The following is a 27,858-nucleotide window of genomic DNA, read 5'->3' as shown; positions in this document are numbered from 1 at the left end:
GCTTGGATGAAACATAAAAGGAATGAGACAAACAAGAAAAGCAAAGAGGAAAACTTTCTAAACTTGAGAACGCAAACTTTCTTTCATGGAATCGGGGCTTTCCATCTTAATGTGGAAACAAAACTAAACAGCTGGGAATTCTTCTTTCTTCCTATATAGTACTACCTAAGAAGAGTACCAACTATCAAGACAATATATATATATATATATAGATTAACTTCATTTCTTCTTGTCTTGCTCTCATCAATTTCTTGTTTCTTTCTCATAAAGAGAAAATCTTTCTTGGTTTTTTTTTTCCTTTTCAAGAAAAACTAGTGCAATAAATGGCTGGAGAACAAGAGAAATTATTGCTGGATGAACACAAGGAGAACCATTTCACAGCTGGAGAAATTGTACGTGACATGATTATTGGTGTTTCTGATGGCCTAACAGTCCCTTTTGCTCTGGCTGCTGGATTGTCTGGTGCTAATGCTTCATCATCCATCATTCTCACTGCTGGCATTGCTGAGGTTGCTGCTGGAGCCATTTCCATGGGACTTGGAGGGTGATTTCTATTTCCTTTTTCGATTCTTGATTTGTTTCCACATCTAATTTCCTCACAAAATAAAGTTTGGTCCAAATAGTAACGAAAATCATGCTGCAGAAACAGTCAAATAGGACTAATTCTTACATGCATAGGCTCGTATATTGGTAGACCAATAAGATGCAATAGATGCACTGAATATTTTCTTGTCAGTTAGGTACTGTTCTAGGATGGACTGAGAATATTTCTTCCTTCTTTTTTTCATTTATCTTTCTTTTTATGTATAATTCTTGGGTTTTTTTTTCCTTTACGTATTAATGAAAAACATTTATAAAAAAAAAAAGCATGTAATCCCTACCCAACTGGACTGGCCATTGGCATAGGGCATGAAGATTATGGCCAAAGATGTATACCAATTTCAACAGGTGCAGCATGCATTTAGATACACAACATACAGATGGATATGAAAATTGTATATAGTTTGGTGTCAATTTTATGCAATTTTTACCACATAACTTCAATTGAAGTGCTAATTTTTCATATGTATTTAGTTATCTTGCTGCAAAAAGTGAGGCTGACCACTACATGAGAGAACTCAAAAGGGAAGAGGAAGAGATCATTGCTGTACCAGATACAGGTTTGAGTTTTGATTTTTTTTTTTTTTGAATGGATTTTTACTCTTAATCAACCAACGATATTTACTGTCTCCATTTCATGGATAAATCAACAATGCAGAAGCAGCAGAGGTCGCAGAGATATTGTCCAGGTATGGAATTGAGCCCCATGAATATAAGCCAGTGGTGAACGCTCTGAGGAAGAACCCACAAGCCTGGCTTGATTTCATGATGAAGTAAGTTTAACTTTGACATGCATGGAATATAAGCGCCACATGTTACAAGGTTAACCACAAAAAAAAAATCATCAATTTCTCCTATATTTTTGTCAGAATTTTTTACAAGAGAAAAAAGAAACAAATTTGTTCATGAAATGTTACGGGGCTCATATATTTTTACAAGTAGAATGAATCCATAATGTGACAAAAAATAAATAAATAAATAAAGTCCAATGTGATTTGCATAAACCAAACCGCCGATCAAAAAATGAGACTAACACCAAAACAATTTTCTTGAAAATTTCTCAAATATAAGAGGATTCGAATGGTGCATGTCACAACTATAGGGAATAATGTACTTTACTTTGCAATTTAAGAACTAAAATGTTTTTTGGTTTTGTTGTTATTTAGTGGCAATCAACTCTATTCTTCCTGAGTATAACAATTCCGAGAAACAATTTGTTTGAAAGAGCAACAAAGAAACTAAGTAGAACCTAGTCCATTAATGTCCCTTTCTGTTTCACCACTAGATAAGTTTCTTGAATTGACTAGGTTAAGGATTTTGTTTTTGTTTTTGTTTTTGTTTTTGGGGTCAAATGGAGGTCGATATACTCGAAACCATATTATATAGAGACATTTTTGAGGTATGGTAACCACCCATATTAGGCACCAAGACTGAGTTTGAGAAAACACAATAGTTTTACTTTTTAATGAGGGGAATTAACCATTTAGAGTAACAAACACTTGTCTAAACAGAAGTATGACTTTCCTAAGCACGGGTACATTTTTTTCTTTAAGGGTATTATTTCTGCGTTCAAGATTCTTGCTTTTATTCTCCAAGAATTTGATTGGCGTTTTACTAGTCAAGCTATTAAAATTTCAAGCAAAATGCAGATTTGAACTCGGATTGGAGAAGCCAGATCCAAGAAGAGCACTGCAAAGTGCATTTACCATTGCCATTTCCTACATTGTTGGTGGAATTGTCCCTCTTATTCCTTACATTTTCATCCCAGTTGCAAGCAAGGCCGTTTTGGCATCTGTTGCCATAACATTAATAGCCTTATTTGTCTTTGGGTTTGCCAAGGGCTACTTTACTGGAAATAATCCCATCAAAAGTGCTCTGCAAACCGCTTTGATTGGAGCTAGTGCATCTGCTGCTGCTTTTGGCATGGCCAAAGCTGTTCAAGGATAGCCATCTCCTTATCCTTGTGTAGAAGTGAAGCCTAGTTTGAAGAATAACATATATGTTACTTGTTTATTCTCAAGAATTTAATAAATCTGTTATGAGCTTTTCCTTCAATCATAAACAAAATCCAACAGGTTTGTTATGGAGCTTAAAGGCATAAACCTCCGTAGGATTGATAGGTGGTGCAGTCTAGGGTTGCAAACGAATCAAGTCGCTTACGAACCAATCATGAGTGGCTCGAGTCCGAGCTCGAATCTAATTCAAACTGATCAAATCGAACTCGAGTTCAAAAATTCTAAGTTCGTTAGATTGCGAGCTAACTCAAATTCAATTATATAATATATATATATATATATATATATATATATATTATTTTTTTAATAGTAAAATTTTATTTTTTTTAAGCTCGAACTCAAATTTGAGTCGAGCTCAAGCTCGAGATTGACATTTTAACCTCGCCGGGTTCGAGTTCGAGTTTTGTAAAATTTTATTGAAGCTCAACTTGATTAGGTCGAAACTCGACTCATTTGCCCTGCAGTCTAATGGTTTAGATTTAAGACTCTTCAAGTCCCAAGGATTTTGGTAGAAGTTTATTGCCCCGTTTCCTCTCCACCCAGCTCAGAACCATAATCGAAAGAATACAAATCTTGATCCTGCTACATTAATGTGCAAAACAACAGGACCTGTAAATGAAGCATTTTTAGCAGTGCACTTGACGCCTAACAGCGTGCATCATGTTTATACTGGAAAAATTTATATGACAAAGCTACCCAAGTAATTTGCTGCAAAAGCAAGCAGAAAGATTAGATTCTGTAAATTTTCAGAAACGAAAATGGTTGTTTCTGAAATGATGTATAACAGCTTATACCAAGTAGGCCATATTTAACAAAACACACTTAATTTGTCTTTGACAATACCCAGCAATAAAGGATGATAAACCAGAATCTTATGTGGTATTAAGAAAAGAAAAAGCAAAATTAGCAGGAAATCTCAATTGATTTATACAGCATTAGCATATAGCGAATAATAACATTTGCAGCGGGCTTCAGGAATTCAGAGAGCCCATTTGCACGGTCAAAAAGTCCAAGCTTTCAAGGTTATCCAGTTGTTTGCGTATTCCTGTTGTATCAACCCATCTATTCTGATTCGATCCATCCTCCGGACTTTTGAGTTTATTAGATTCCTGTGCCTGGAATGCTGATTCTATGTCCATTCCAGTATCTAGATAAACTTCAGAATCAGGCTCATCAGTGTCTTTAGACTCTGCAAGTGGACTTGATAAAAGGAGTTGGTCCATCAGAAAGTCACCACCAGGTGAATCCGGAAGAACAAGAGGTCCATGGCTTTCCAGAGAAAGCATCTTCTCATCCAACGGTAATGGTGTGAAATCCACACTCATGAGGAGATCTCTTATTTCATCAGAAAGATCGAGTTCCACTGATTTTTCTGAACTAGAACTTGGGGCGATGCAGGGAGGCTCTGAAGGCTCATTTGCAGGAAGCTGATACCTTATGATTGCTCCATCAGAAGATAAAGGTTCACAATCATCATCAACTGGACTAAATTTGTGCTTACCAGTTTCAGCTGCGCGCCAATTGTTCTCTTTTGGTTGCAGCAACTGGATGAAAAATCCAGGGTTTTGCATGACCATCACTATAAATGATAGCATTTGTTGTTGATTCTTCTCCATACCTTTTAATTGATCTCTTACAAGCACCAGCTTACTCTGTGAGGTCTGCTGGTGTTGCTTCAGCTTTATCAGTTCTTGCATGAGTGTATTCTTACCAATCTTCAGAGTTTCAACTTCCTTCCTCAGTGCAGTTCTCCTATCTTCTTCAGATGCACCTGGATCAGCATCCTTCTGCTGGGAAGATTTCCTCTGCGCTTGTGCTGGAGTCTGCTTTCTTCTAACGATATTCTTCAGTTGATGCCTTTGGCCTTTAACAAACTCATCATTTGAGAACTCCCAGCGATCAGTATCAGATTTACGGAAACCCTAAGATCAGCAGACTGTCATAAGTATGTAGATTAAAAAAAAAAATTTTATCAATAACGAGGTAAAACTTCAAAAGATGTCCCACAAGTCACATTTAATGACAGAAATTAGCACTGTGTCAGTTTTCAATTTCAAGCACGCATCCACAAATGGTCTGTTATTTTTCAAATTGTCCTTGTTGCTTAAAGAAATCAAATATAGAAACTTCAGATATTACTTCTATCCATGTTTGAAAATAAACCATCTTTATGGACTGCAACAAGATATTTACCATCAGATAGTGAGCTATGAGCAAATTAAAACATGTTCCTACCTTTATTGACAAGCTACCACTCATAACTAGAGATAAGCACTCTAAATGGGAACCGCCTTGCTGGTCACAGCATTTTGCAGCTTGCCAACTCTATGCACTTGAATGTCGATAAACGAACCCAGTTGTCCCTCAATGGCCAGGACAGAACTTATTACTTTAGCTTCAACATCCTCAGCTTAGTTGAAGGCACAAAAGTTTGATCTTTAAATGACATTGATTGTTCAACCAGAGCTTCTGGTTGAACTCAGTACTAAATTAAGCAGGAATATACGTCAAGACACATCACATTACTCTCCATAGTAAAATTAACACTTGATAAGGATAAACATGACATTTAGGGAGTCCTATATCTCCTTATAACACCTTGCAGAAAGAAATCAAACACCTATTCGTCTAAAATATACATAGTCCAAGTAGTTCCAGAGCAACATCTAAACTCGAACAAATGGGCAGACAATGTTGTACACAATGAAAAAAAATTCTAATTGCAAACTTTGCCACAATCATTAGTTTAACTACCACAATGAAATGCATTGAACCATTATTTAGGAGTAGTTGTTGTAACTTTCTAACTTGGAAAGTCCTTTAAGATAAACTTCAGAAGAATTATCTTTCATAGCTATTCTTTTGAGGCAAGATATGATGCAACAATATTGTACTCTGTATTCTAATCCATTCACCATCTAAATAAAAGATAAAGTTCTGTATGCAGAAAGAGAGTGCCAAAATATGGCATAGAATGGATGAACCTTGAAACATTAACCCGATTCAACTTTCCCAGGACAAGGTGATCCACTATCGTAAACTCACACAAGATACAAGTTAGAAAAATAAATCATAAGCAAGGACAATACAAATTCAGTTGACAAGCTCTGCTATTTTAAGGCCATGGAAGGAATAGACACAACAAGGAACAGTATTCATCATATCTAAACCTCTCCAAGATGAATAATTGCATTCCAGTCACAGGAATCACAGCAACATACCGAACATGGATAATCTTTTATGCTATCCTAGCATAGGATGTAGAAAAGGAGAATATTGAACCATCTCCATTAATCACCTAACTGGCAAAGAAAAAGAAAAACACTAGATTGAAATGAATTAAAATTTCATGCCCATCTTTTGTTTCTAAAGCCTGTTAAAAGATATTAATTCAATAAAATGAATGCCAGAATATGCTGTTTCCAGTTATGAGGTTAGGCAGCTAGCTATTTGTTAATCTTTATCGACCCACAAACAGGCACCTTTTTTGATCGGTAATGAATTGCAGAGACAGCCGCTCGGAATGAGGTAATGGAAAATTCAGGAATCATTAAGTTTCACAAAGAAAATATCTTAGATATTCGCAAGCATGATAGCAAGAAAGGACATTCATGTCATGAAGAAACCAAATTCTTTCTGGAAACAGATTATTTTTAACTTAATGCACATGTAAATGCATCTTACCAAAATATTTCCAGACCATCTGTATTAGGTTCTCTTTTTCATTGTAGGAAGAACAATCCACTACAATCTGTTCTCAACTTGACAGAGACACATCTTCAACTAACATAATTCCAGAATCACCGTCTTAAGTACTAGCTACTCATCAAAATCAAAAGAAAGAAACTTCAGCCACTCATATCCTAATCAACAAAATTCCAATAAACCGAAATAATAAGCTCATTTCGTAGATTATCAAGAACCAACAAAATTCAAAAAGGCATCTACGCAATTAGCACAATAAGCATGAAAAAAAAAACATAATCCTTCGGCAAATTCTCACTCGGAAAACCAAAAAATTAATGATACTTTGCAGAGATAACTCACATATATGTTCAGTTGGCGAACGAAGCTGGAAAAATTGCTGTGCTTGAAGTGCTTTGGAAGCAATTCAGAAGAGAACCTAGAGACATCCCATATGATAAAGCTATTGCTATGTGTTTGACTCCACGAAATCAACTCATCGGTTGATTCATCGCTCACCATCTCATAAATTTTCAACAAAAATGGAGCCACTGATGAGCCATTCTCCAAAGATTTCACCATAATCCCGACTACAGAAAAACGGATAAAAAATAAACCAACAAAATCAACTTTTCTCGATGAAACTTTCACTTTTGAACAGACCCCCTTCAATTATAGCACTAAGAAGACAAACCCACGTCAATTTTGGTCCCAAAAATCAACCTTCTTCTACGGAATTCCACTTTTGTGAATTGGACCCACTCGACAATACGACCTAAGAAGAAAAACCCAGATGAATTTTGGTCTTAAAATCCCCAATCTTGGAAGTGGGATTCCAATAGTTTCCCCTTTTGAATCGAATTCGAGACCAAGTACCTGAATCCCTTGAATTAGACTAATTTATAAGTGGGCTTAAAAGACTTGAGAAAGGGGCGAGGAATGTAGTCAGTTTGAGGTGCGTCTTTTTCAAAAGCGTGGTCCTGACTCCACAGAAGTCTCTGGGAAAGAAAGGTCATGGGTTCCATCTATGGTGGAAAGCTGACCTGCCTATGCATGGTGGGAAGAGCCAAGGAAATTAGGACAACTCAGCACTGTGGGCCTGGGTGAAGAAAGGTTATTAAAAGTAGTGACCGGAACCTGGTAGAAGAAGTTTCACCATGTCCATTGTACTTTTAGGATAAATAACATGTATGCCCCTCAACAACTTATGAGCTTTTGTATGCACCCAAAAATTATCATTAATTCTGGAGTAGCTCCCCATGCCTGATTGGCAGGAAACAAGTTGCGGGCATTTGTATGCATTAAAGAATTATCATTAATTGGAGAGTAGCTCCCCATGCCTAATTAGCAGGAAACAAGCTGCAAAGAGCTGGAAGATTTGGAAAAATTGGTCAGATGCAATAATCCTTGGGACTATTGATTAAGCGCATTTAGTCCTATTGATTTAAGGACTATTAATCATATTCAGCTTCGTTTTTCATAATGTGCGTGCAATCAAAAAATATATAATATTTATGATAATATATTTTAAATAAAATTTTTATTATTGAAACAAACTTTAATTGTTAGTTATAATAATAGTTAGAAGTAAAAGTAGCAATGAGTAGTTATAGATAGTTAAAGTAAAATTAATTTTTATAAGGATAAAAAATGTTCATAAAATGTTTACTCCAAATCCCTTCCTCAAACTTTATATATAGTATAGATAACAATGCACCTATATTCACTAAGTATTCTATTATACTAAAATGTATCTACATTTGCACAATCTTCACATTTGCTGTCCCTTCTTCTTTTTTTCCCTTTTTTTAAAAGTAATTTATCCAATTTTTGCCATTCAATTTTTTTAATTCTGTTCATTAGTTCAAAAGGGATTTTTCTTTATTGCATTTACCCTTGGTAAGTTAAAAGCCCATAAATGTATTTATGTGTACTTCAATCTTAAGGATTAACTTTAATTGTTAGTTCGCGTAGATGAGTAATTATATACATAAATAAATAAAAAGAATTAATTTGTATAAAAAATTTATTTTTCACAATAATTTATTGAAGAATTTTGGTTCATAAGGTTATAGTAATTTGGTAATTACAATACTTAGGGTAGTTATATTGGCAAAATGTGATTAAGCAATTAGAGGAAAAATTAAAAGTTTTTCCCTAAGGATAAAATCGAAAGTTTAGAAAATGATTTTAAAAAGTTTATACTAACAGCGATCCCTCTAACTAAGTGCTCATAGATAGTGATTTTTAATTGGAATCAAAATTGTAGATGAATAATTAGAAACATAATTAACATAGTGTTACAAAAAACCAGAATCGTGACATAATTGACTTGGTAGATTTTAATTTTAATTTAGAAATTAGATAAGTAAACTTATACGTAACATGGTGACTTTCAAATCGATATCAAATTTGTAGATGAGCAATCATAAATATAATTAACATAATACACCAAGAAACTAGAATTGAGATTGTAGATAAAACAACCATAAACATAAATCACATAATACAAAAGTTTCAAAGATTGAACGTTTGAACTATTAAAATAACTAGATGGTTATGAATTTAAATTCTAACTCTGCAACTAGTTATACTGGACATGACAAATCCATTTTGTTGTGATAGGATTATCTAATGATAGCAAATCCATTGAAACAAGCAAGCAAAAAATGCAATTGATGATAAAGTAAAAAGGTGTAACCCAACATATTGTTTAAAAAACAAACATCAAATACACTATTACATCCCTTCACCAAGCTGGATACATGATATCTCTATTCAAGTCAATGTCTTCCTCCTCCTCGTCATCTACTGGTTGGTAATTAGAAAGATTACCATTGTTCAGCCATGTATAATTCGTAGTGTCCACCGATTGTTGGAATCCGTGAATTGGCTCCAACCCCTGCTTTACTCCAACATCATGCAACTAACATTAAAGGGCATAAACAAATCCACCGTGATGATTAAAAACATAAAAAATAACATTTTATAGCCACCTTACAATATAGTATCCAAAAAAACAAAAAAAAACATTTTCTAGAAAGACAAATTGGACAACCCACCTGATGGTCCAATTGATCCCAGTCATTGTCCGAGTTAAAATGCATGTTCATTCCCCCCCTCACCCAAGCGGCACTTGTATTACCCTCAAAGATGTCTGGAGACATGCCCAGAGCGTGAGACAAGTCGTCGTTGGGATTTTCTATATGCAGGGGACAAGTTCTCTTATTATGGCCTTCCCTTCCACTGCCACAAAAAGTTAGAATATACATGAAACCACTGAAAAAACATGCCATAGAAACTACAAAAATATGAACACGCCATAGAAACTACAGAATATGAAAAGTCGAAAACTTATAACAACTATTAAAACTAACCCGCAATTTCCACATTTGTTGCGGATGTGTCTTTCTTTTCCTTTAGTTCTCTGATCACCCCTCGGCCTGTTTGCATGAGGATCACCGATACCCACTTTACCAGATGCATCTCCCTTTCTATGCGCTTGTGATGAGCTGCCCGTAGCAGTAGATTCTTCTAAGGATAGGGTCTTCATTTCGGCAGTTTGTATGTCTATTACATTCAATAATCGAGTGTATCCAGTAGTAGTCTTTGCCCCATAGTAGCACATGGTATTGCAACCACTAGACAAACGAGCATACCTTGCCATTTCATTAACATTAGTGACCTCTGATCTTTCCCGTAGACTGCCACTCCTCCCACGTCTTGCATCTCTCATCCATCTCTGCATAATGCAATTAGGTGGAATTTTCTTCATTCCTTCTATCACCATTATCCTAAACATGTGACTACAAGGAAGTCCTACGGTCTTCATTTGCAGGCATGAACAACTCATTATGCCAGAAGTTCTATTGTATAAAACCCTCCACTCCTTATTTGAATAGGAATGGGAAATAAAATGAATGCACTGGACTCCATCATCCATGGCATTATATCTGAAGTATAACCCCTGGCTCCTCATCTCAGCTCTAACCTTGAGAAAGATCCTTCGAGTGAAAACTTCTGCTGCATGCTGCTCCAAGTAGTGGGTCTCGGTTGCTGGTAGTAGACTAGTGTGCTCTGTCTCAACATTCATTCTTGCCTCCTCATGGCGAAGCCATGCATTGGCCAAATCAAAAGCTCTAAGAGTCTCAAATAGCCTTAACTCCCTATGAAGGTATATCTTTAACATAGCGTGCATCCTCTCGCACCTCTGTGTACTTCGCATGCCACCGAAAAAATAGCCCCTTAAGTATGCTAGTGCCCAACGCTTCCTCTTTCTATACACTTGGTTAACCCAGTCATTGTTCTCCATATTGAACGAACATACCAGTTTGGCCCACTTTGCTTCAAATTTGTCTATAGAACAGTTGTTGTACATACAATCTTTAAATCCTGCTCTGAAATCCTCATTACCTACATGTGAGTTAAGGTTTTGGTTCAAATGCCAGCAGCACAATCTGTGCTTCGTGTTGGGGAGACATTTTTTTATGGCTTTTCTCATTTGTGGAGCGCCATCAGTCACGACCGATATGGGTTTTTTCCCATCCATCGCCTCCAAGAAAGTGTTAAGGACCCATTCATATGCCCCTTCGTCTTCCTCGCGTACAGTTGAGCATGCAAATATGGACGTGGAGAAGTGATTGTTGATGCCGCACATGACCACAAGAGGGTGCAAGTATTTGTTTGTATTATAGGTGCTGTCAAATACAAGAACATCACCAAAGCATCTGTAGTCCTCACGTGACCTGGAATCGCTCCAGAACAACCTTGATAGTCTCCCTTCACTATCAACTGTGAAATTGAAATACAAGTTCGGATCTACATCTTTCTTACCAAATAGGTATGCAAAGGCCCCTTCTGCGTCGCCATCCGCGATCTCTTCCATCCTTTCTGAATTCATCTTATTATATAGGTCCTTGATAGTGAAAGGAACATTGTTATACCCACCGCATTGAAGCACGAACAACTTCATAATCTGACTTGTCTTCATTCCAACACGACGAAGAACGTGCGCTTGAGCATAGTCGGCTTCTGAGATGTGGCGGTGGGATTTTAGGAACTTCGTACTTGTTGGGCTTGCTAATTTGTGGTTGTGACGCATTACAATATTACTGACCACATACTTGTCCTCCTCAACTGAAAGCCTTACTTTGAAACATGCCTTACAATCAACTCTTGTGACCGCCTTTGGCTCTCTTTGCCGATCCTCTCTTTGTATGTGTTTCTCATCCCGGAGCCCGTGCCTACTACACACCCATTGCCTATATCTGACCCGACCAGTTTCGGGGTCCTTTAGCTTATAACTCTTGCGGACACTGAATCCTGTTGCTCGACCAAGCATCACGTAGAAGGCTTCAGCTTCGTTTTCCGTATTGAACTTCATTGACATCACATCTCGTTCATCTAAGTCCTCATAGTTGAAGTCTTGCACTCCTTCATGGAGCTGTCCCCTAACAGACATTGCTTGTGTTCCCTCTTCAGTTTCTGATATTTCAAATTCATCAATGGCGTCCCACATGGTCAAATCTTTCCATGAATCTTGCACTGGTCGCTTTCCGTTCGGATCATTAGCAGATTGCATCGTATGTTTACGCTGTACTCAACACCACAGGTCCTATCTTATGTTAAGGGGTCCTCATTACAGACTATTATACATGTTTTGAAAGCCATTATTTTCAAAATGCATCCAACTAGAAACCCCATCAATGTGTTTGCGAAGTTTGCATGGAAAAGAATACAAAACATTCTGCTAACGTGTAAACAAAAAATTTGAAGTGTATTTAAAGGGAAACTAGTGTATTTTTCTTGGCTTATAAGAAATAGTTTAGTCGGCCCAAAAACACAGTCCACTATTCTTTTTGCAGGTTAAATATTTGTCTATTCTTTTTTTTTTTGAAGGTAAAATATTTATCTATCCGAAGCCAATTTTTTTTTCTTGAAGTATCTATTCAAATAGTACACAGGGAAACATGAACAAGCCACAAGGAACAAAATGTCAAAAAAATTAAGATTCAGATTAGAGTTACCTTCTTGGAATCCACCTTTCTTTCTAGATCAACCTGCTCGTCTCCCACTCACAAGCTCATTGTCGTGGTTGCCAATTGCCCATACATGGACCACTATTTATCTATTCCATGGAGATCATATGTTTTAAGCTACACATATAGTGGTTGTTGGGTGTTTCCTCCCCTTCATAAACAGTGTATTTATTTTGAATAGACTTCGGGTTTTGAAACAAGGGAAAGACGTATCATTTATTTGGCAAGCAAGTAATCTTTTTTTTACTTGTCCTGTAATTTCATTAAATTGCTTTCCAATTCCATGATACTTGCCCAACATCTCCAATCAATTGAAATCGCGGGAAATTATTATCATTTATTCGACAAGCTAGCAATTCAGTTCTTTTAAGATTTGAAGATCTTCTGACTGTCAACCCCATAAATTCAATTCAACCTATCATCTATTTATGGTTTCCTCTATACAAATTGATCAATTTAATCAAATGGAATTCCAATTGATTGTAGGGGTGAGGAAATGGTGCAAATTCGATAATCTGGTTAGTTGAATTCGGTGAATTCGGTTATTTGACTTATAGAAATCTAAACCATTTTCAATTTCGAATTGATTATAACCGAATTCATTTTGCAACCCCTTTCGAATTCGAAAATGGTAATGAATTCGGTTAACTGAATTCATTTATAAAAAAAAAATCGATTTTTTAAAAATTATTACTGATGTGAATCCCCAAATTTATGAATAATTTAACACATTACATATGTTCTAATCAATATGAACTTTAATTTAATTGGCATTTATTTCATCGCTTATACGTAGAATCCTTAGTCTATGATTTAAGGAACACATAAAAAGTGATTAATTTAAACTAGAATAAACCTTAGACTATACAATGATTAGTGATAATAAACCGTAGACTAAAATTATATGTTGTACATTATTATATATTATTATTATTATTATAAGTACATGATAATACCATATAATAACTTTTATTAATAGCATTTACCTATATAATATAATACTAAATAGCATTTATGTATAGATGAACCGAATTTTATAAACTAATTTGGTATTCGAATGCGGTAATGCGGTACCCTATTTCATATTACCGAATTTGAATGCGAAATTGGTTATTACCAAATTCATAATCTCATTACCTATTTCTAGGGATGGGCAAAATTATCCGTTAACCCGAAAACCCGTCATATCCGATCCGATCCGAAAATTAGGATATCCAATTTTTATTATTTGATCGAGTCAAAAGAGGGTCGGGTATCCGCTAAGATGTGAGACGGGTTAGGGTCACATAATTAAAAACCCGCGAGTACCCGATCCGCCCCACATATATATTTTTTATTTTTATTTTTATTTTTATACACACACTATAAAATAATGCTTGTGTCTTGATTTTGAATTCTTTTAATTTTTTTCCTTTATCTTATATTCTCTTTATATGCTTGTGTCTTGGTGGGAAACTTTTTTTAGAAAAAAAATTTATTAAATCTTAGATGAATGTGTAAAATATAAAATTAAATTGGTATAAATATTTTTTTAAAAAAATTAAATGATAAACGGGGCGGGGCAGGTACCCACTGATCCGACCCTATCTTAGCGGGTACCCGCTGATATGCGAAGCGAGTAAGGGTCAGAAAATGACTGACCCGCAAGGTATGGGTCGGGTCAGTCAAATGGTGAATGGGGCGGGTACCCGACCCGTGCCCACCCCTACCTATTTCATGCCATATTAGAATTCGATGAATTCGATACGTATTGAATTTGTACCAAATTACCAAATAGCCGATTTCAAACTACCAAATTCATAATCTGAATTCGGTCATGAGTTTGATATGTATCGAATTTGCTCACCCCTAATTTAGACATTGCAACATAGCAATTCCCGATTTCAAATATAATTCGGGCAAATTAAGATTCTTGATTGACAATATAAGTGTCAACTATACTTTATGATGGTTTATCTATACTAATTTAGTAATTTATCTATTCCGATTAGGACGTTGCAACATGGTAAATCATGCAAGTCAATTTTAATTAGGGCCCTTGACACTATTTAATTATATGTTTGTAGCATACATCTATTGACATTACTTGCATACAATAGTAGACCGGCTATGCAAATTTAAAATTTGGAATGAAAATTCAAAAATTAGTCGCCGCGTGGTGAATGAAAATTTGAAAATCTATCCATTGAATTGAAAATTTGACTACCAATTTTATGGCGCCATTTCCCTAAAATTTTCATTTTACGCTGCTGGCGCCTTTAGTTTGGTTTCCTCCCAATCATCGGGACACATGTATATATATAGATATTATGCAGCTCTTGATTAACATTTTGCAGACAAATCACATAATAATTAAGATCATGAACAAGGTGAGAGGAGCATTCCATCAAGCAGAAGAGTCATCTAGTGCGTCGGGATTTCCAGATTTCTCAACCAGGAAAACATGGTAACCATACTGCTAGCCTTAGTTTTACTCTTTTACAACTGAATGTTTAAATAGTATATTGATCTTCAAACCCATTTGACCATGGAGCTACTTCGAATCACATTTAGGGGCATCAAATCTGGATGATAGAGACATTGGTGATGGTTCCACTTGTTTGCGGAAGAGAAATATGAGATAAATGAGACTTATGAGAACTATGAGACTGATGAGGCAGTTGAGACAGATGGAAGCGGGCTTCGAGGTCCTCCCCTTAACACTGCTGGTCGGAGATCTTGCTGATGCAGTTGTTGAGCAGTGAGTGATGGCTGAAGATGAAGGCCAATATGTGGAGGGACCTAGTGGGGCATTAGGATAGTTATGTTGTGGTGTGTTTGCAAATGGATGCACAACAGGACGATCAGTGGGCTGACGGACATTTGGGGTAATTGTTGAGGTATGGTCGGTATAAGCCCTCCATGCCGCATCTGCCTCCAGGAATGATCTATAGGATTGAAAAACTGCTCCGTTGTACCTGTTCGTGGCAGCTTGACATTCAACCCAAGTTTGCATCACACCGATTCTCCTACCGGAGAAAACAACGTAGTACTTTTTTCCGGCCATTATATGTGCAGTGATGTTGAGTGATAAAGATGAATTGGATGGACTCCTTGCAACTACCTTAATAGATCCGGACTCCAAACTTTCATCGATTGTGATCTATAATATGCAGCTGCACCTATAGCCTATTTGAATTAGAAATATTTATTTAGTTGTTTGTTTGGTGTATAATGAAATATTTTTTAATGGCTAAATGATAACAGCTGTATTAAAAAAAACTCATTTTAATCCCACAAATCTGGTGTATAACGTGCTTCTTGCTCCCAAATGTCATTATTGCAGGTCAGGCTTTGGTAAATAGGATTGTACACAAAAGTTGATATGTCACTTTCAGCACCGATTGGAGCAAAGCTCCATCATTGCATACAATTGTGACTTCAAATTCAAAGTGCAACCCAGATATCAATGCATTTGTAACTTCAAATTTGAAGCGTGTTGCGGTTAAAGGAAGTGGGGTTGAGGTCATTACTCTTGAGGGAGCCAAAGGAAGAGAATGCCTTCTGGACAAGGAAGTGTGTTGCAGTTAACATCATGTCGTTTCTTCTAGACAAGGGAGCCAAAGGAAGAGAACGTGACCCTCGGCCCTGCTGTGAGGGACGGAGAGCAAGTTTTTGGGGTTGCCAACATTTTTGCTTCATTCAATGACACCTTTATTCATGTTACTGATAGCACTCGATGATTGGTGGTAGAAGGAGAAGAAGGCTGTAAAACTTTGTACTGTAATAAGAGGAAAATAAAATTCAATTTCTGCAGTAACCGTCACTCTCGTTTTTAATGCTGCTGCCTGCAGTAACTTTGATCATGACAGAATTTTGATTGTGATATTTTAGAGGTTATTAGGTGCTTAGTTTAAAAAAAATTAATGTAAATAAATATCAACTTGTTGTCATTAATTTGTGTGTCATTAATTTGATAGAACGTGTAAGCCACCAAATTACAAAAGACCAATAACATAGTCATCCAAATTACAAAAAACCAATAACGGCCTGACCAATCAAATTACAAAAGACCAATAACAAGCCACCAACAAAGATATAGTTACTCATCATGCGCATCTAATATCACGGCAAAAAACATGTACAATTAATTTTCTAAAATCTTGCAACTTGTTGAGCTCCACATGAGTTTACAACGTAATCATCCGAACAAGTTCTCCAATCCGGCGAAATCATACACGCAGAGGTGTCGAACTTCATTGCCTAAGTCCAGGAAAAGGTCAAATGCAATCCTCAGACGATCCAAACTTGTCACCTTTTAACATACATCACCTTTCATTCTTAGTTGAATGCAATAGTAAAATATAGATAAAGAGAACAAATAAATCAAATTGCTCATTCCTTAGTTAGCTTACATGCAACTTGAAGCCAGACTTAACATCACCACAATGTTCCATGAATTTTGCAATGTAAATCCCGCAATCATTGCTGAACAAGGAAAAAAAATTAATTTTCCAGATCAAGTCACATTAAATAAATTCGTCTTATGGTAAAGTAACAATAACTCCTACCCATTGCCCTGTTTGGGACAATTTTCAGGCATAGTAAATTTGTAGTTGTTCACATCTCCTTTATTTCCATGGCCAAATCCATATGACAGTGCCTCTTCAATCGCTGCACACTGCTCAAATATCATTAATTGGAGACATCAATCATTGTGTAGTTCTAGTTACAGGAAATGTAACAAGATTAAGCACCTAGTTGACACTCACAACAATCTTGGCATTATTCTCCCTTTCTTTGTTAACAGCATTGCTATCAGGTGCAGAGTCGCAAATGAAAACTTGACGGCTAATTATGTCTATGATACATAAGTACCAATGTTCCTTGTTCCAGTTCATGGGTAAACAAATCTAACACAAGTTAACCAAAAAGAGTCCAATTAGCAATCAATTTGAGACATCATAATTCAATCTAGTTATCTCATGCGCTTTACCTTCTCGCACTCATTGATAGGGCCCCCGAAACTTGATTCAGTTAGATAGTTCCCGTATATGCCTTCGGGACGAATAGTATCATGAAGAATCAATTGCTGCAGTATTATACTATGTGTCTTTAATTAAAAAAATCATTACCTAGCAGAACTTCTTATAATTAAAATAAAAGGGGTACAATGATGAATTTTATAACGAGTAGCCTTAATATTTTCACCTCTAAGTAAGCTGGTAGGTACCAAACTCTCCGGGAGCCTTTCAAATCCCTTCTCCCTCTGAGTGTTAATAATGCACTATAACAACTCAATACCTATGGCAAAAAGAATAAAAAAAATCTCCCGCATGCTAAGACCTTTCTAATTGACATATCCATTTTTAAATACCAAAATACCAATATTGACAAAATCAGAGTGGTTTCACCTCTGCGTGGATCCAACGGCCAGGCCTAAGAGACCTCAATTGCGATCGGGTAGCCTTCTGTCCTAACATTGATGCTAAAGTGGTGCTGCATAAATAATACATATTAATCTATACAATTAATCTTTCAATTATCAACTACAAAAACCCAAAGTCAAACTTACTATCTTGGCAATCTGTTATCAAAAAGCAAATCAATTAGTCTTGCACGTGTTTCCGGTGGTAATTCCCCATCTCTAGTACTATTATCTCCCTATAATAAGTATGGTTAGCCACTTGTTTAGACATAAATATCAAACAGTAACATGCAAATCATTTTTATAATTATTTACGTACTATTTCGATTGGACAATCTGGATTATCGCCATTGCATGGTTGCTTCCTCTTCTTGCAGCACCGGGCCTGTTGAAATTGAAACTTTAGTAGAATTCTAATCACCTTAAACTATCATCGGTAATTATGCAGGTAACCTTTGTTCGAGTCAAAGACACACAACAAAAGCTACCTTTTTAGACTTTGGAGAAGCATTCTTCTTCTTGAAAAGTCTCTTGCTCGCTGGGGAGATTTGAATTTTATGCTTTGGTACAACCCCCTGACTAGTCATATTTAATAGCCTAGCCTTCACAGACCCTGTGGAAGACATCTCTGAATCCGGATTTGCAAGTCCAAGAGCCTTATTGATGCAAGTTTTTCTGGGCATTTTGTCATCCATTGAAGACACCCTGAGTGAGGCTTCCTTTTCAGCTACTACCTCCACATTGTCCACCTTCACTGGAGAAGTCACATCTATGGAAGTATCCCTCTCATATTCAACAAATCTGGATGTTAGATCATTTTCTTGGTTTTCTGTTTGAGGGAGTATATTCCATGCAATAGGCTCTTTAAAACAAATAGGGTTGCATTTTGGCTTGTACTTCCTTAAATAGTTCTTGCACACGCCATTTTTGCTGTTAACAGCATTCCATTCCCTTCCCCTAAACTAATTGCAGTCGCTTCTTTGTCCCCAACTCTTTCTATAAATCTTTTCATCTCACTAATTATTGCATCTTGCATTGTCTTCAACGACTGTGCCATGTTACACATTGAATCCTGAATTTCTTTGTATTCCTCTTTCAACTCCCTGGTGGAATCTTCAACTTCGTTCATCCTTTTTCCAAGGTTACAGTTTTGACTTTCTTCCCCATGCTGAGCAGTGTAACAAACAGAATCATCCGCAATTACCTCAACCTGTAATGAATGTATATAATTATCCTTCATTTATATGCCTATTTCTGGTAACAAAATGAAATAAAGGAAAAAATCCAACCACCAAAATTTTGTGCCAACAAAAAAATAATTACCTCTATTCCATCCATGACACCAAGATGTTTTAGTCTACTGATCCTTCTTTGCAGTCTATCATTGCCCCACAATTGTATCCGAGGTTTTGCACGGATATGCAAAGGGATATATGCATCGCCATGAATGGAGAAGTGCTCCATGTAGAATAGCTGCATTTATGTAACAAGTTAGACATAAACCAAAGCTAATTTTACAATTGCAATTTAAGTGACTCCTTACCATCAAAAAGACAACACAGCCATCCACTTGCTCATCTTTCATCATTTGGGCATTTCTTATTCCAATTACCAATTCATCAAGAACGAACTTAGCCCAATTCATATGCTCTATTAGCTCTACCTCATGCAAAAAAGGAATGAAGGTCCTTTTCACCAGAATATCACTTCTAGGAGCCAAAATTTTGCCTATTACAAGAAGTGCGAACTTCACTTTGAACTCTACCCCTGAAGTTTGCATAAACAAGAGACTTTTTTTCAGGTCAGCCAAGACAACTTCTCCGTCTTTAACTGTTATGTGAAGTTCTTGTTCCAACAGATCATTTGTATACCAATCTTTCTCTAAGGCTGCAATGTTGACACCATTTGCTGACAAACCCAACACATGCTCTACATCCTCTGTCATAACTTTGATGCAACACCCATGGATTTCGAGAGTACGGCATTCGCAATTAAAATTATTAACCAGCCAAAATAAGAACTGCCCATCTTCATGCAAAGCTCGCAAGTTTAGCAAAGAACCAAATCCCAATTTGGTCACTGCTATCCTCTGTTCACTATTCAGATTATCAATCACTTCCCTAACTGTTTCTGTTGACGTACTACTCCTCCAACTTGCCTGTGAGATTCAAGTTACATTTATTGCCATCGTTAATTAATGTCTTAAATACTTCCAGTCATATCACATTACAAGTATACTTCATACCTTTGCTGCACATGCTTGATATTTTGGCAAGCCATCTTCCGAAGCCAATGTTGTGTTTTTCTCTGCATTGCGATTGGGTCCTGGAGAGCTTGTATGGTGAAAATTTTTTATCCCACATTCTGTTTCCTCCGCCTCTGATGATAACAAATTTACTAAGGACAAGCTTGGCCTTTCAGAACTCATTTCCTTTTGTTCAAATCAATCTAGAAGCAACATTCTGTTTTGCACCCTCATTCATTGAGACGGCGCCGCACACTCTGCTTGGTTATTGACTAAAACCCTACAATCTCTTGGTATTTATAAGGTCCTTTCCTATTATTGTTATTCCAGTATAGCATCTATAGTTTCACTAATTTATTTAACTACCCAACCCAATTTATATTACTATTTGCTCTTAACTCCTTCAGATGATAATAGGCTTTGCCGGTCACCTTCTCTCATCTGGGCCCCAAAAACATGGATAGAGATGCTTGTGCTGAGGTGTCCTCCTTGCATTCGTTCTGCCTATGGTGGGCAGGCCATCTACTTTCCACCATAGAAGCAACCAAAGGTCATGTATAGGAAAGGGGGGAATGTACAGTGTTTTGATTGACAGAAACTCAAAAAGGAAATGAAAGATGGCACGGTGCAGATTCTGCGGAAGGTGCATTCTGATTGGTGCGTTAATGGGAACATTGACGGTGGAAAATATCTAAACGTAATCCGCTTTTTCTTCTTTTTTCTAAAAGCGTGTTTCTTTGGAATTTGTCTAGCAAGTTGTTTGCAATGCAATTGGCAGGTGAATATAACTACTCTATAATTGAATCAACTCATGGTCGTTCAAGTTTAATTGACTAACCTCAATTACAAATAATTTTTTATTTTTTATGAAATTTTAATTATAATTCAAATTTTGCTCAATAAAAATTGAAATTTACATGTCCAAAAAAGTTAAACTACTCGATAAAAAGCTCGTTTTACTACAACTTAATAAATAAGCAAAGTCAAATTTAAAGATAAGTTCAATCTTATTAAAATAAATAAACAAATTTAAATACTAGACTATTCATTGATTTGGCTGTATAAAGTATAAAGTCCTTAATGGGGCATTGGAATTGAGGGGTAAAGTTCACTATGCCCTACATGAAACCCACCCCAACTAGAGAGGCCTACATGAAAAGGCCCACTTATTGGGCTGAAGGTTATGAAGCAACTTGAAGAACAGACACAAACAAAACAAGCATGTGAGGGGTCAAAACACTTTCGCATGCCTTATTAGCGGTAGAGCCTTTTCGGGGCTTCACCACTTAATCTAATCAAGGTTACTACTGAGCCGAGTCGAGTTTAATAATCTACTACTTGACTTGACTTGAGTAAAAATATTTGAAATCGAATTCCAACTCAATCTTGTCGAAATCTTCAAAGTCGAGCTCGAGTTCAAATTTATTTTACCTTACTTGGTCTTGACTTCAAACTTGACCAAATCGAACTCAATCGAACCAAATTGAGTTCAATTGAGGTTTTAAGCTTGATTTTTTAGTAAATTTTATAATTAAAAATTATATTATAAAGATTTTTCTAATAGGTACTCATGGGGCATTTATTAATACACTTAATATTCATCTAACCTACTATGTATATACATACAGTAATAATTACTATTACTCTCCCGCATATGTATACTTTTTCTATTTAATTTTTCCTACTTTCTCTTGTATTTATTTACTTTACCTAATTAATCTTACACTTCCAAAAATATGACACCACAATTATTACTCTCTCACATTTATATACTTTTTTTTATTTAATCTTACCTACTCTTTCTTGTATTTATTTACTTTCTTTAATTAATCTTACATTTCTAAAAATATGACATTTAAAATATATCTTAACACATGTCGTAGGCACATTCATTAGATACATCCTATTATAAATATACTATTTGATAAGGCTCAATAAGTACTCCAGCTTTGATTTTTTTACTTGAACAAGAGTTATCAAATCCAATGTATCAGTCAACACCAAATTCGAGTCGAAATTTTGATGAAGGGTGAACCCAAGTTGAGTAGTTTGATTAATTTGTACCCCCAATCTAACAGAGATGATATGCAAGGCTCTTAGCCCGTAATGTGTTGCATTATCGTGTCTCGATCCTGTTTGTAAACGGCCCATGCTGCTGCGTGCATGATCCTAATGTTTGACAATTTCTTCGATGTGCTGTAACACACTTGATAACTATGCATGTATACAATATTCTCGAGGATATGGCATCGGAAACTTTGGATTAATATCGTTATATGCCAATAGCCCCACCATCTTCTGGGCTGAATAAAGCTAAGGGGCATTTCTGCACGTTACAAAATCTTCAGAATTCATCTTCAGTAGCATGGCCAAGGAAGGAGGTTCTAAAATGAAGACAATTCTCCAGAGTGAGGCCCTCCAGAAGGCCAGTCCTCCCCCATTAACACTTGAATCTAATCTTTTATTTTTTACTAGTATTATTTTTCTCTGTTGTCTTTTAACCAGCTCATAAGTTTCCAAAATTTTGAGTTCTTGTGTTGAATCCCTTTTTTTTTTCAATTTTACTCTTCCTCTCCCTGTCTTTTTCTGGGTGTAATTGGTTAAATATTTTTGTTGTGGTGTTATATATGGTTGTTTATCTGTGTTGCTCACGAGTGTATTCAGCAGAGACATTTTTCGTCACCTTACAAGAGTCAGTTCAGTACGTAAACTTGCAAGAAAGAGTTTATTAGGGACTGATAATATACCCGATTGCATAAAGAATTAAAGATGAACGGCCTTGATTGCTAAGATGGAAAATAAGAAGACGCCAGTTTAAAGAACGAAAGTTCCCTCTGCTTTAGAATTTTTTTTCTTTTTTGTTGTTTGGGTGTGGGAAAATCTCTTTTTTCAGAATTAAGATTCTGCCTGTTCCCAGCTGATTTAGGTTAGGAAACAGAGCTGAATTTCTTATAGATGTACTTTGATCTGGAATTAGTCAGTTGGAGTACGCTTTTTTCAGAATTAGTCAGTTGTCTTCATAAGCTTTCTGTCTTGGGCTGGAATTTTGGTTGTTTCCAGTGCCATTTCAACACTGCAGTCCTGTGCTTTCTCTCAAATTGAAAAGTACCAGCTCAATTTGAGGCAAAATTCACCTATTGGTGGTGTTCCTTCAAATTCCTGAAGAAAACCTGCGAGACCAGATGATAATTTTTTTTTCTGGTACAAACCAGATGATAATTTTCAGCATATAAGGTTTCTGGCCTGCGAGTTGTCCATTTGTGACCTAATGACTTGATTCAATCCTTGATCATGATCTTTGGGCAGCTGATTCTCAACTGCTGGCTCGAACTGCATTGGGAGAGGCATGATTTGATTAGGCAATCTTGCCACCTTCTCTATAGTTTTGACAATTTTTGAAGATTTCTGGGATGGGCGTTTGAAATAAATTTGGATGCTCTGAAAACCTCCGAAGGTGATTTTTTGCGTCAGAACTGAAAACTGATTTGTGGTTGTGGGAAGAGAATTATTCTTTGTAGAAAAACCCAGCCATGGAGTAGAGTTTGTTTTTGGGAAGCAAAGGGAAAAAGAAGTGCACTTACTATAAATTTGGAACTACTTTAGAGCAACAATATTTTTTAGATTCTAAACAAAGAAAAGGTAATATTTGAATGAATAACCCCGTTGAAGGAATCTATAAATTTGATGACGACTTGAGATGAATTTGTTCACTATGCACAAGTGCCTTCTGTCCAAGCATTCATTCATTATGTAATTGCCTTGTTGATTCTGCTTATGTGCAGTACATCTTGAATACTAGCACATACCCAAGAGAGCATGAACAACTGAAGGAGCTAAGAGAAGAGACTGCCAGCAAATATGGTGCCAGGTAACGCGAACTCCTGATACTGACAGGACTTCTTAACTTCTAATTTTCAACTCAGATACCTTTCTTCTTCCAGCTCAGAAAAGTGACAGAAAGGCCTTTTAGTGATTTCTTAAAGCTTTGCAAATGACTATGAAGTTTCAAAAATATGTATCTCGGAATTCCTTTCCTGTGTCATGAATATGCAGTATAGAGTCCAATAAGCTTTCTAGTTTTTAATATTGCTTCTTTGCTTTTTGGCATGATAAGTCTAGATAAAGCTGTAGAAAAGAAACTTGGTCCTGCTTCAAGCTTAAATCTACGCTGATATACCAATACCTTGAAGACAATAGGAAAGATTTGGAGAAGTCCTTGATTTTGATCATAGCTATATGATATTTTAGTCAGCTTAGTTGGTTTCCAAATTATCAAACTTCAAATTTTCTTACGCAATTTTGTACATATCTGACAGCTAAAAATGAAGCTACACGTTTCACTGAAAAAAAAAATGGCTGTTATCCATTATGTGGTAAAAATAGCATTATCTTGAAGGGGAAGTAAGAAAAAGTTGCTTCTTATTGTGTGGAAGTACTCAAGGAAGATCTATAAACAGTTTAACCAGTTAGGATGATTACACATTGAAGAAAAACCTGGCAGAAGAGGTAGACCATCGAGTTAGCCAATCATGAAGATTTGCAAGCGCATGGGTGTATGAACTCTATGAGCATAGTTCGAGAAAATGAAACTACAATGTTTATGTAGTCAACCTTGGAAACCACCTGTCTTGTCCTTTACTGATGTCCAGGACCGAAAATACCATAACGCTTAATGGAAGAAATGCTGGTAATCAGACTTTTTCATGACTTAAGATCTTTTGGCTGTTCCAATTCTGCTTCTGCTATGAAGCATGATGATTAAATTACATTTTGTTCTTTTCTTTACTTCGTCAATAAATAAAAAGACATAAAGTGCCTAGCGAGCATTCTATTGCTTCAAAAGCTCTTGATTGGTTACACTGCTAGACCAATTTATACTGATGCAGAATTGTTTGCTGCAAAACGTCAATCAGCAATTGTAGGCCTGGAACCAGATTTGATCTTGCAAAGTTGCAGAGATGGGATGCATGATGCTTATTTGAAAGGAACATTTATACTGATCTTGTGTTGCAGGGCTTTTATGGGTGTGCCACCTGATGAGGGGCTCTTCCTGTCCATGTTTTTGAAAGTAATGAATGCCAAGAAGACACTGGAGATTGGTGTTTTTACTGGCTATTCTCTTCTTACTACTGCTCTTGCACTTCCTGATGATGGCCAGGTACATAGCTAACCATATTCTCTTGCAAATAAAAAATAAGTAGAACTTTAGACATAGCTAACCATATTCTGTTGCAAATAAAAAATAAGTAGAATTTTAGAATGTGGTATTTTCCTGTACAACTGATTACAAATAAATTGATGCAAATCTTGAAATACTGCATTCGTTTGCATATATCAAGCAGATAGTTGCAATAGACCCTGATCAAGGAGCATTTGAAGTTGGTCTGAAATTCATCAAGAAAGCTGGTGTGGAGAACAAAATCAAATTCATCAAATCAGATGGCATTTCTGCTCTAAATGATTTGTTGAACAATGTGAGTATGCAGCATTTGCCAGAAGCTCCCTTCAGATTTTTCTGGAAAAAATGCACTATAAAGTAACCACTAGTAGGTTCCCTTGAAAGTCTAGATAAAACTGATACTTGTCATTCTAAAAAACCATAATACCAAGAATATAGTAGATTGATCTGATTTAACTAGCAGCTCTGGATTTCTATTTGACTGGTAAGTGATGGACTTTGAAGCCTCTGCACATGACAAAGCTACCCGACTCAACTCGATATGGAAATCTTGATTGCTACCTCTCAAGAGAATGCAAATGATCTAAGAAAGTTTGAACTTTTCTCTTATTGCTTCTGTTCTTAGTTTTACTTCAATATGGATATTCAGTAGTGTTAGAAACATGGAGAACTGATGATGTAAGCCACTTCGATAGTTGCTGATCTTGAGGCTAACATGCTCATGCAGGAAGCCAGTGAAGCAACATTCGACTTTGCATTTGTGGATGCAGACAAGCCAAGCTACATCCAGTACCATGAACAACTAATCAAGCTGGTGAAGATTGGAGGAATTATCGCTTATGATAATACTCTATACGGTGGATATGTTGTCAGTGAAGAAATTGAAATGCACGAAAGATCCACTGTCAACAGAAAAGCCATCATACAATTCAACAACTATGTAGCCTCGGATCCGCGAGTTGAGATCTCTCAGGTTCCTATAGGAGATGGTGTTACATTGTGTAGGCGCATCATCGCCTAGCTGACATGACATTTTACATGAATTTTATTAGTAGTGCAATTGCTACAGCTTACTTGGATGGTTTGCTTGGTCATAATTACTTGATGTTGTCCCAATAGCATTGGGCATAAGAAAGATTTCTTCTCTGAACAACTTTCTTCCTTTTTTTTTTCTGCATTCATGCCTCTACATTAGGAAGCTACCATTAGACCATATCAGAAGAATACTTCCGTGTGAGGTTAATGAGTGGTGAATTAGATCACCTTTGTCGTAGTTCAAATGTTGATACTAGGCAGGGTATAGCTAGCGCCAGCCCAAAAGGAGTTTGGTTGCTCGTGCACTAGCCTCCAAAATTTAGAAAGGACTTGGGTCACTTGTATTAGTTGTCTGCATTATTATGTTAGATAATATCAGAAATCTATCCTGAGGTTTCTTTCTAGCAGTTTCATTTGGTTTCATTAAGAGTTTTGAGGCCATTCAGGAGGTTGGTACTTGCTATTTGTCCCCCCTATCATCTCTTCAAATTTGACTGTAAAATCAAAAGCAATGTATCAAAATTAAAATATTCAATCTCATAAGGTCGAAAAATATGAAGAACCAAATGTGATAATTTCAAGAATCGCGCAGCAGCTGAGGAAAATTACAATTTTAGGTCTTGACGGAAAAAATATAGAAGAGCTTCAAAGCCCAAACACGAGGCCCTGAGCCACTGTCCACAGGATAGAGCAACAGGATCAAATTTTCTTCAGAAGTGCAAAAAAATTCACATCCATTCCTATGTTTTTTTTGTTATATATAGACGTCAACAGCAAGACAATTTGGCTATTTGTTAAGCAATTCCATCTTCCTTTTCGTTTATGATGAAAATTTGTCCATTTCAAATTCACATGGTTTAGATTATTTTCTGGGCACATTTTTTTTTTTTCAAGAAGTGAAGAAATTGCATGTAAATAGTACCTTTCCTATACATTTGATTGCTTGTATTTGCATTTATTATCTTAAATTTATTTATTTTTCTTAAACTCTATCTACATCATTAGATGCGATTGAAAATGGAGATTGTTGAGAGCCCTGATCCCATTTACAGCCCATGAGTTAATGTAATTTTCCAGTATAGACAAATAAAACTTCCACTAATTCCTTGTTCCATCTCAAAAACCCTAACCCAAATGTGCCCTCTCTTCCAAGATGGGAACTATTTCATGCTGTACAAATGCTTCATCATCCACCAAATATATGCCATTGTTAGTGATTTTTGGGTATGAAAACCATCTACTATTATAGTGGAATGAGTCACTCATATCCCTTTTTGTTTTAGGGGTCCATTTTGATACTTAGCCCATCGCATGTGCAAAAGGTCACAGACTCATATGGAATTGATTACATTTGGTGTTACTTTCATGGATACGTCAAAATATATACAGTATTATTCACCATAATTTTCTAAAGTGGGAAATAGAAAGTCAAAAAAATTAAAAAAAGGAAGATATGCCTCATCTCTTTAATTAGTATGCAATGGTTCGTTCCGTTTCGTTCATGATATTGTGTGCAAAAGATGTTTATTTCTTTAGGAATATTCAATATTTACTTTAGCATAACCGATTATAATAATGGTTTTTGGTGAATCCAAGGTTTCAACACCTGAAATATTGGAGAGAGTAAATTGTTGATTTGCTAAAGCTTTGTGTTA

The 27,858-nt window shown here is 36.2% G+C and overlaps 4 protein-coding genes across 5 annotated transcripts; 2 read left to right on the top strand and 2 right to left on the bottom strand.

The window, feature by feature from the left end:
* Nucleotides 1–253: 253 nt before the first annotated feature.
* On the top strand, nt 254–2,632 carry LOC113772880 (vacuolar iron transporter 1). Its single transcript, XM_027317377.1, has 4 exons — nt 254–544; nt 1,075–1,160; nt 1,259–1,373; nt 2,250–2,632. The coding sequence occupies exons 1-4, from the start codon at nt 324–326 to the stop codon at nt 2,545–2,547; spliced, it is 720 nt and encodes a 239-aa protein (XP_027173178.1). The 5' UTR covers nt 254–323; the 3' UTR covers nt 2,548–2,632.
* A 790-nt stretch (nt 2,633–3,422) lies between these two features.
* LOC113775577 (heat stress transcription factor A-8-like) lies at nt 3,423–7,287 on the bottom strand. Of its 2 annotated transcripts, none has more exons than XM_027320517.1 (2): nt 6,663–7,287; nt 3,423–4,537 (listed from the first exon to the last, which is right to left on the bottom strand). In XM_027320517.1, the coding sequence occupies exons 1-2, from the start codon at nt 6,879–6,881 to the stop codon at nt 3,587–3,589; spliced, it is 1,170 nt and encodes a 389-aa protein (XP_027176318.1). In that variant the 5' UTR covers nt 6,882–7,287; the 3' UTR covers nt 3,423–3,586. The 2 variants fall into 2 exon arrangements, with proteins under 2 accessions (XP_027176318.1, XP_027176319.1); XM_027320518.1 differs by lacking the exon at nt 6,663–7,287 and adding an exon at nt 4,851–6,286.
* Nucleotides 7,288–9,048: 1,761 nt separating this feature from the next.
* On the bottom strand, nt 9,049–11,880 carry LOC113776269 (protein FAR1-RELATED SEQUENCE 5-like). Its single transcript, XM_027321388.1, has 3 exons — nt 9,677–11,880; nt 9,362–9,578; nt 9,049–9,225 (listed from the first exon to the last, which is right to left on the bottom strand). The coding sequence occupies exons 1-3, from the start codon at nt 11,878–11,880 to the stop codon at nt 9,049–9,051; spliced, it is 2,598 nt and encodes an 865-aa protein (XP_027177189.1).
* A 10,413-nt stretch (nt 11,881–22,293) lies between these two features.
* Nucleotides 22,294–26,601, top strand: LOC113775074 (putative caffeoyl-CoA O-methyltransferase At1g67980). The gene is made up of 5 exons (XM_027319806.1): nt 22,294–22,414; nt 23,772–23,857; nt 25,003–25,147; nt 25,332–25,463; nt 25,896–26,601. Exons 1-5 carry the CDS (start codon nt 22,355–22,357, stop codon nt 26,187–26,189), a joined length of 717 nt encoding a protein of 238 aa, XP_027175607.1. The 5' UTR covers nt 22,294–22,354; the 3' UTR covers nt 26,190–26,601.
* Nucleotides 26,602–27,858: the final 1,257 nt, after the last annotated feature.

This window comes from Coffea eugenioides, chromosome 6 (assembly GCF_003713205.1).
Source record: "Coffea eugenioides isolate CCC68of chromosome 6, Ceug_1.0, whole genome shotgun sequence".
NCBI classification, from domain to species: domain Eukaryota; kingdom Viridiplantae; phylum Streptophyta; class Magnoliopsida; order Gentianales; family Rubiaceae; genus Coffea; species Coffea eugenioides.
The sequence above is the reverse complement of the archived record's forward strand: the minus strand, read 5'-3'. Positions and strand labels throughout refer to the sequence as shown.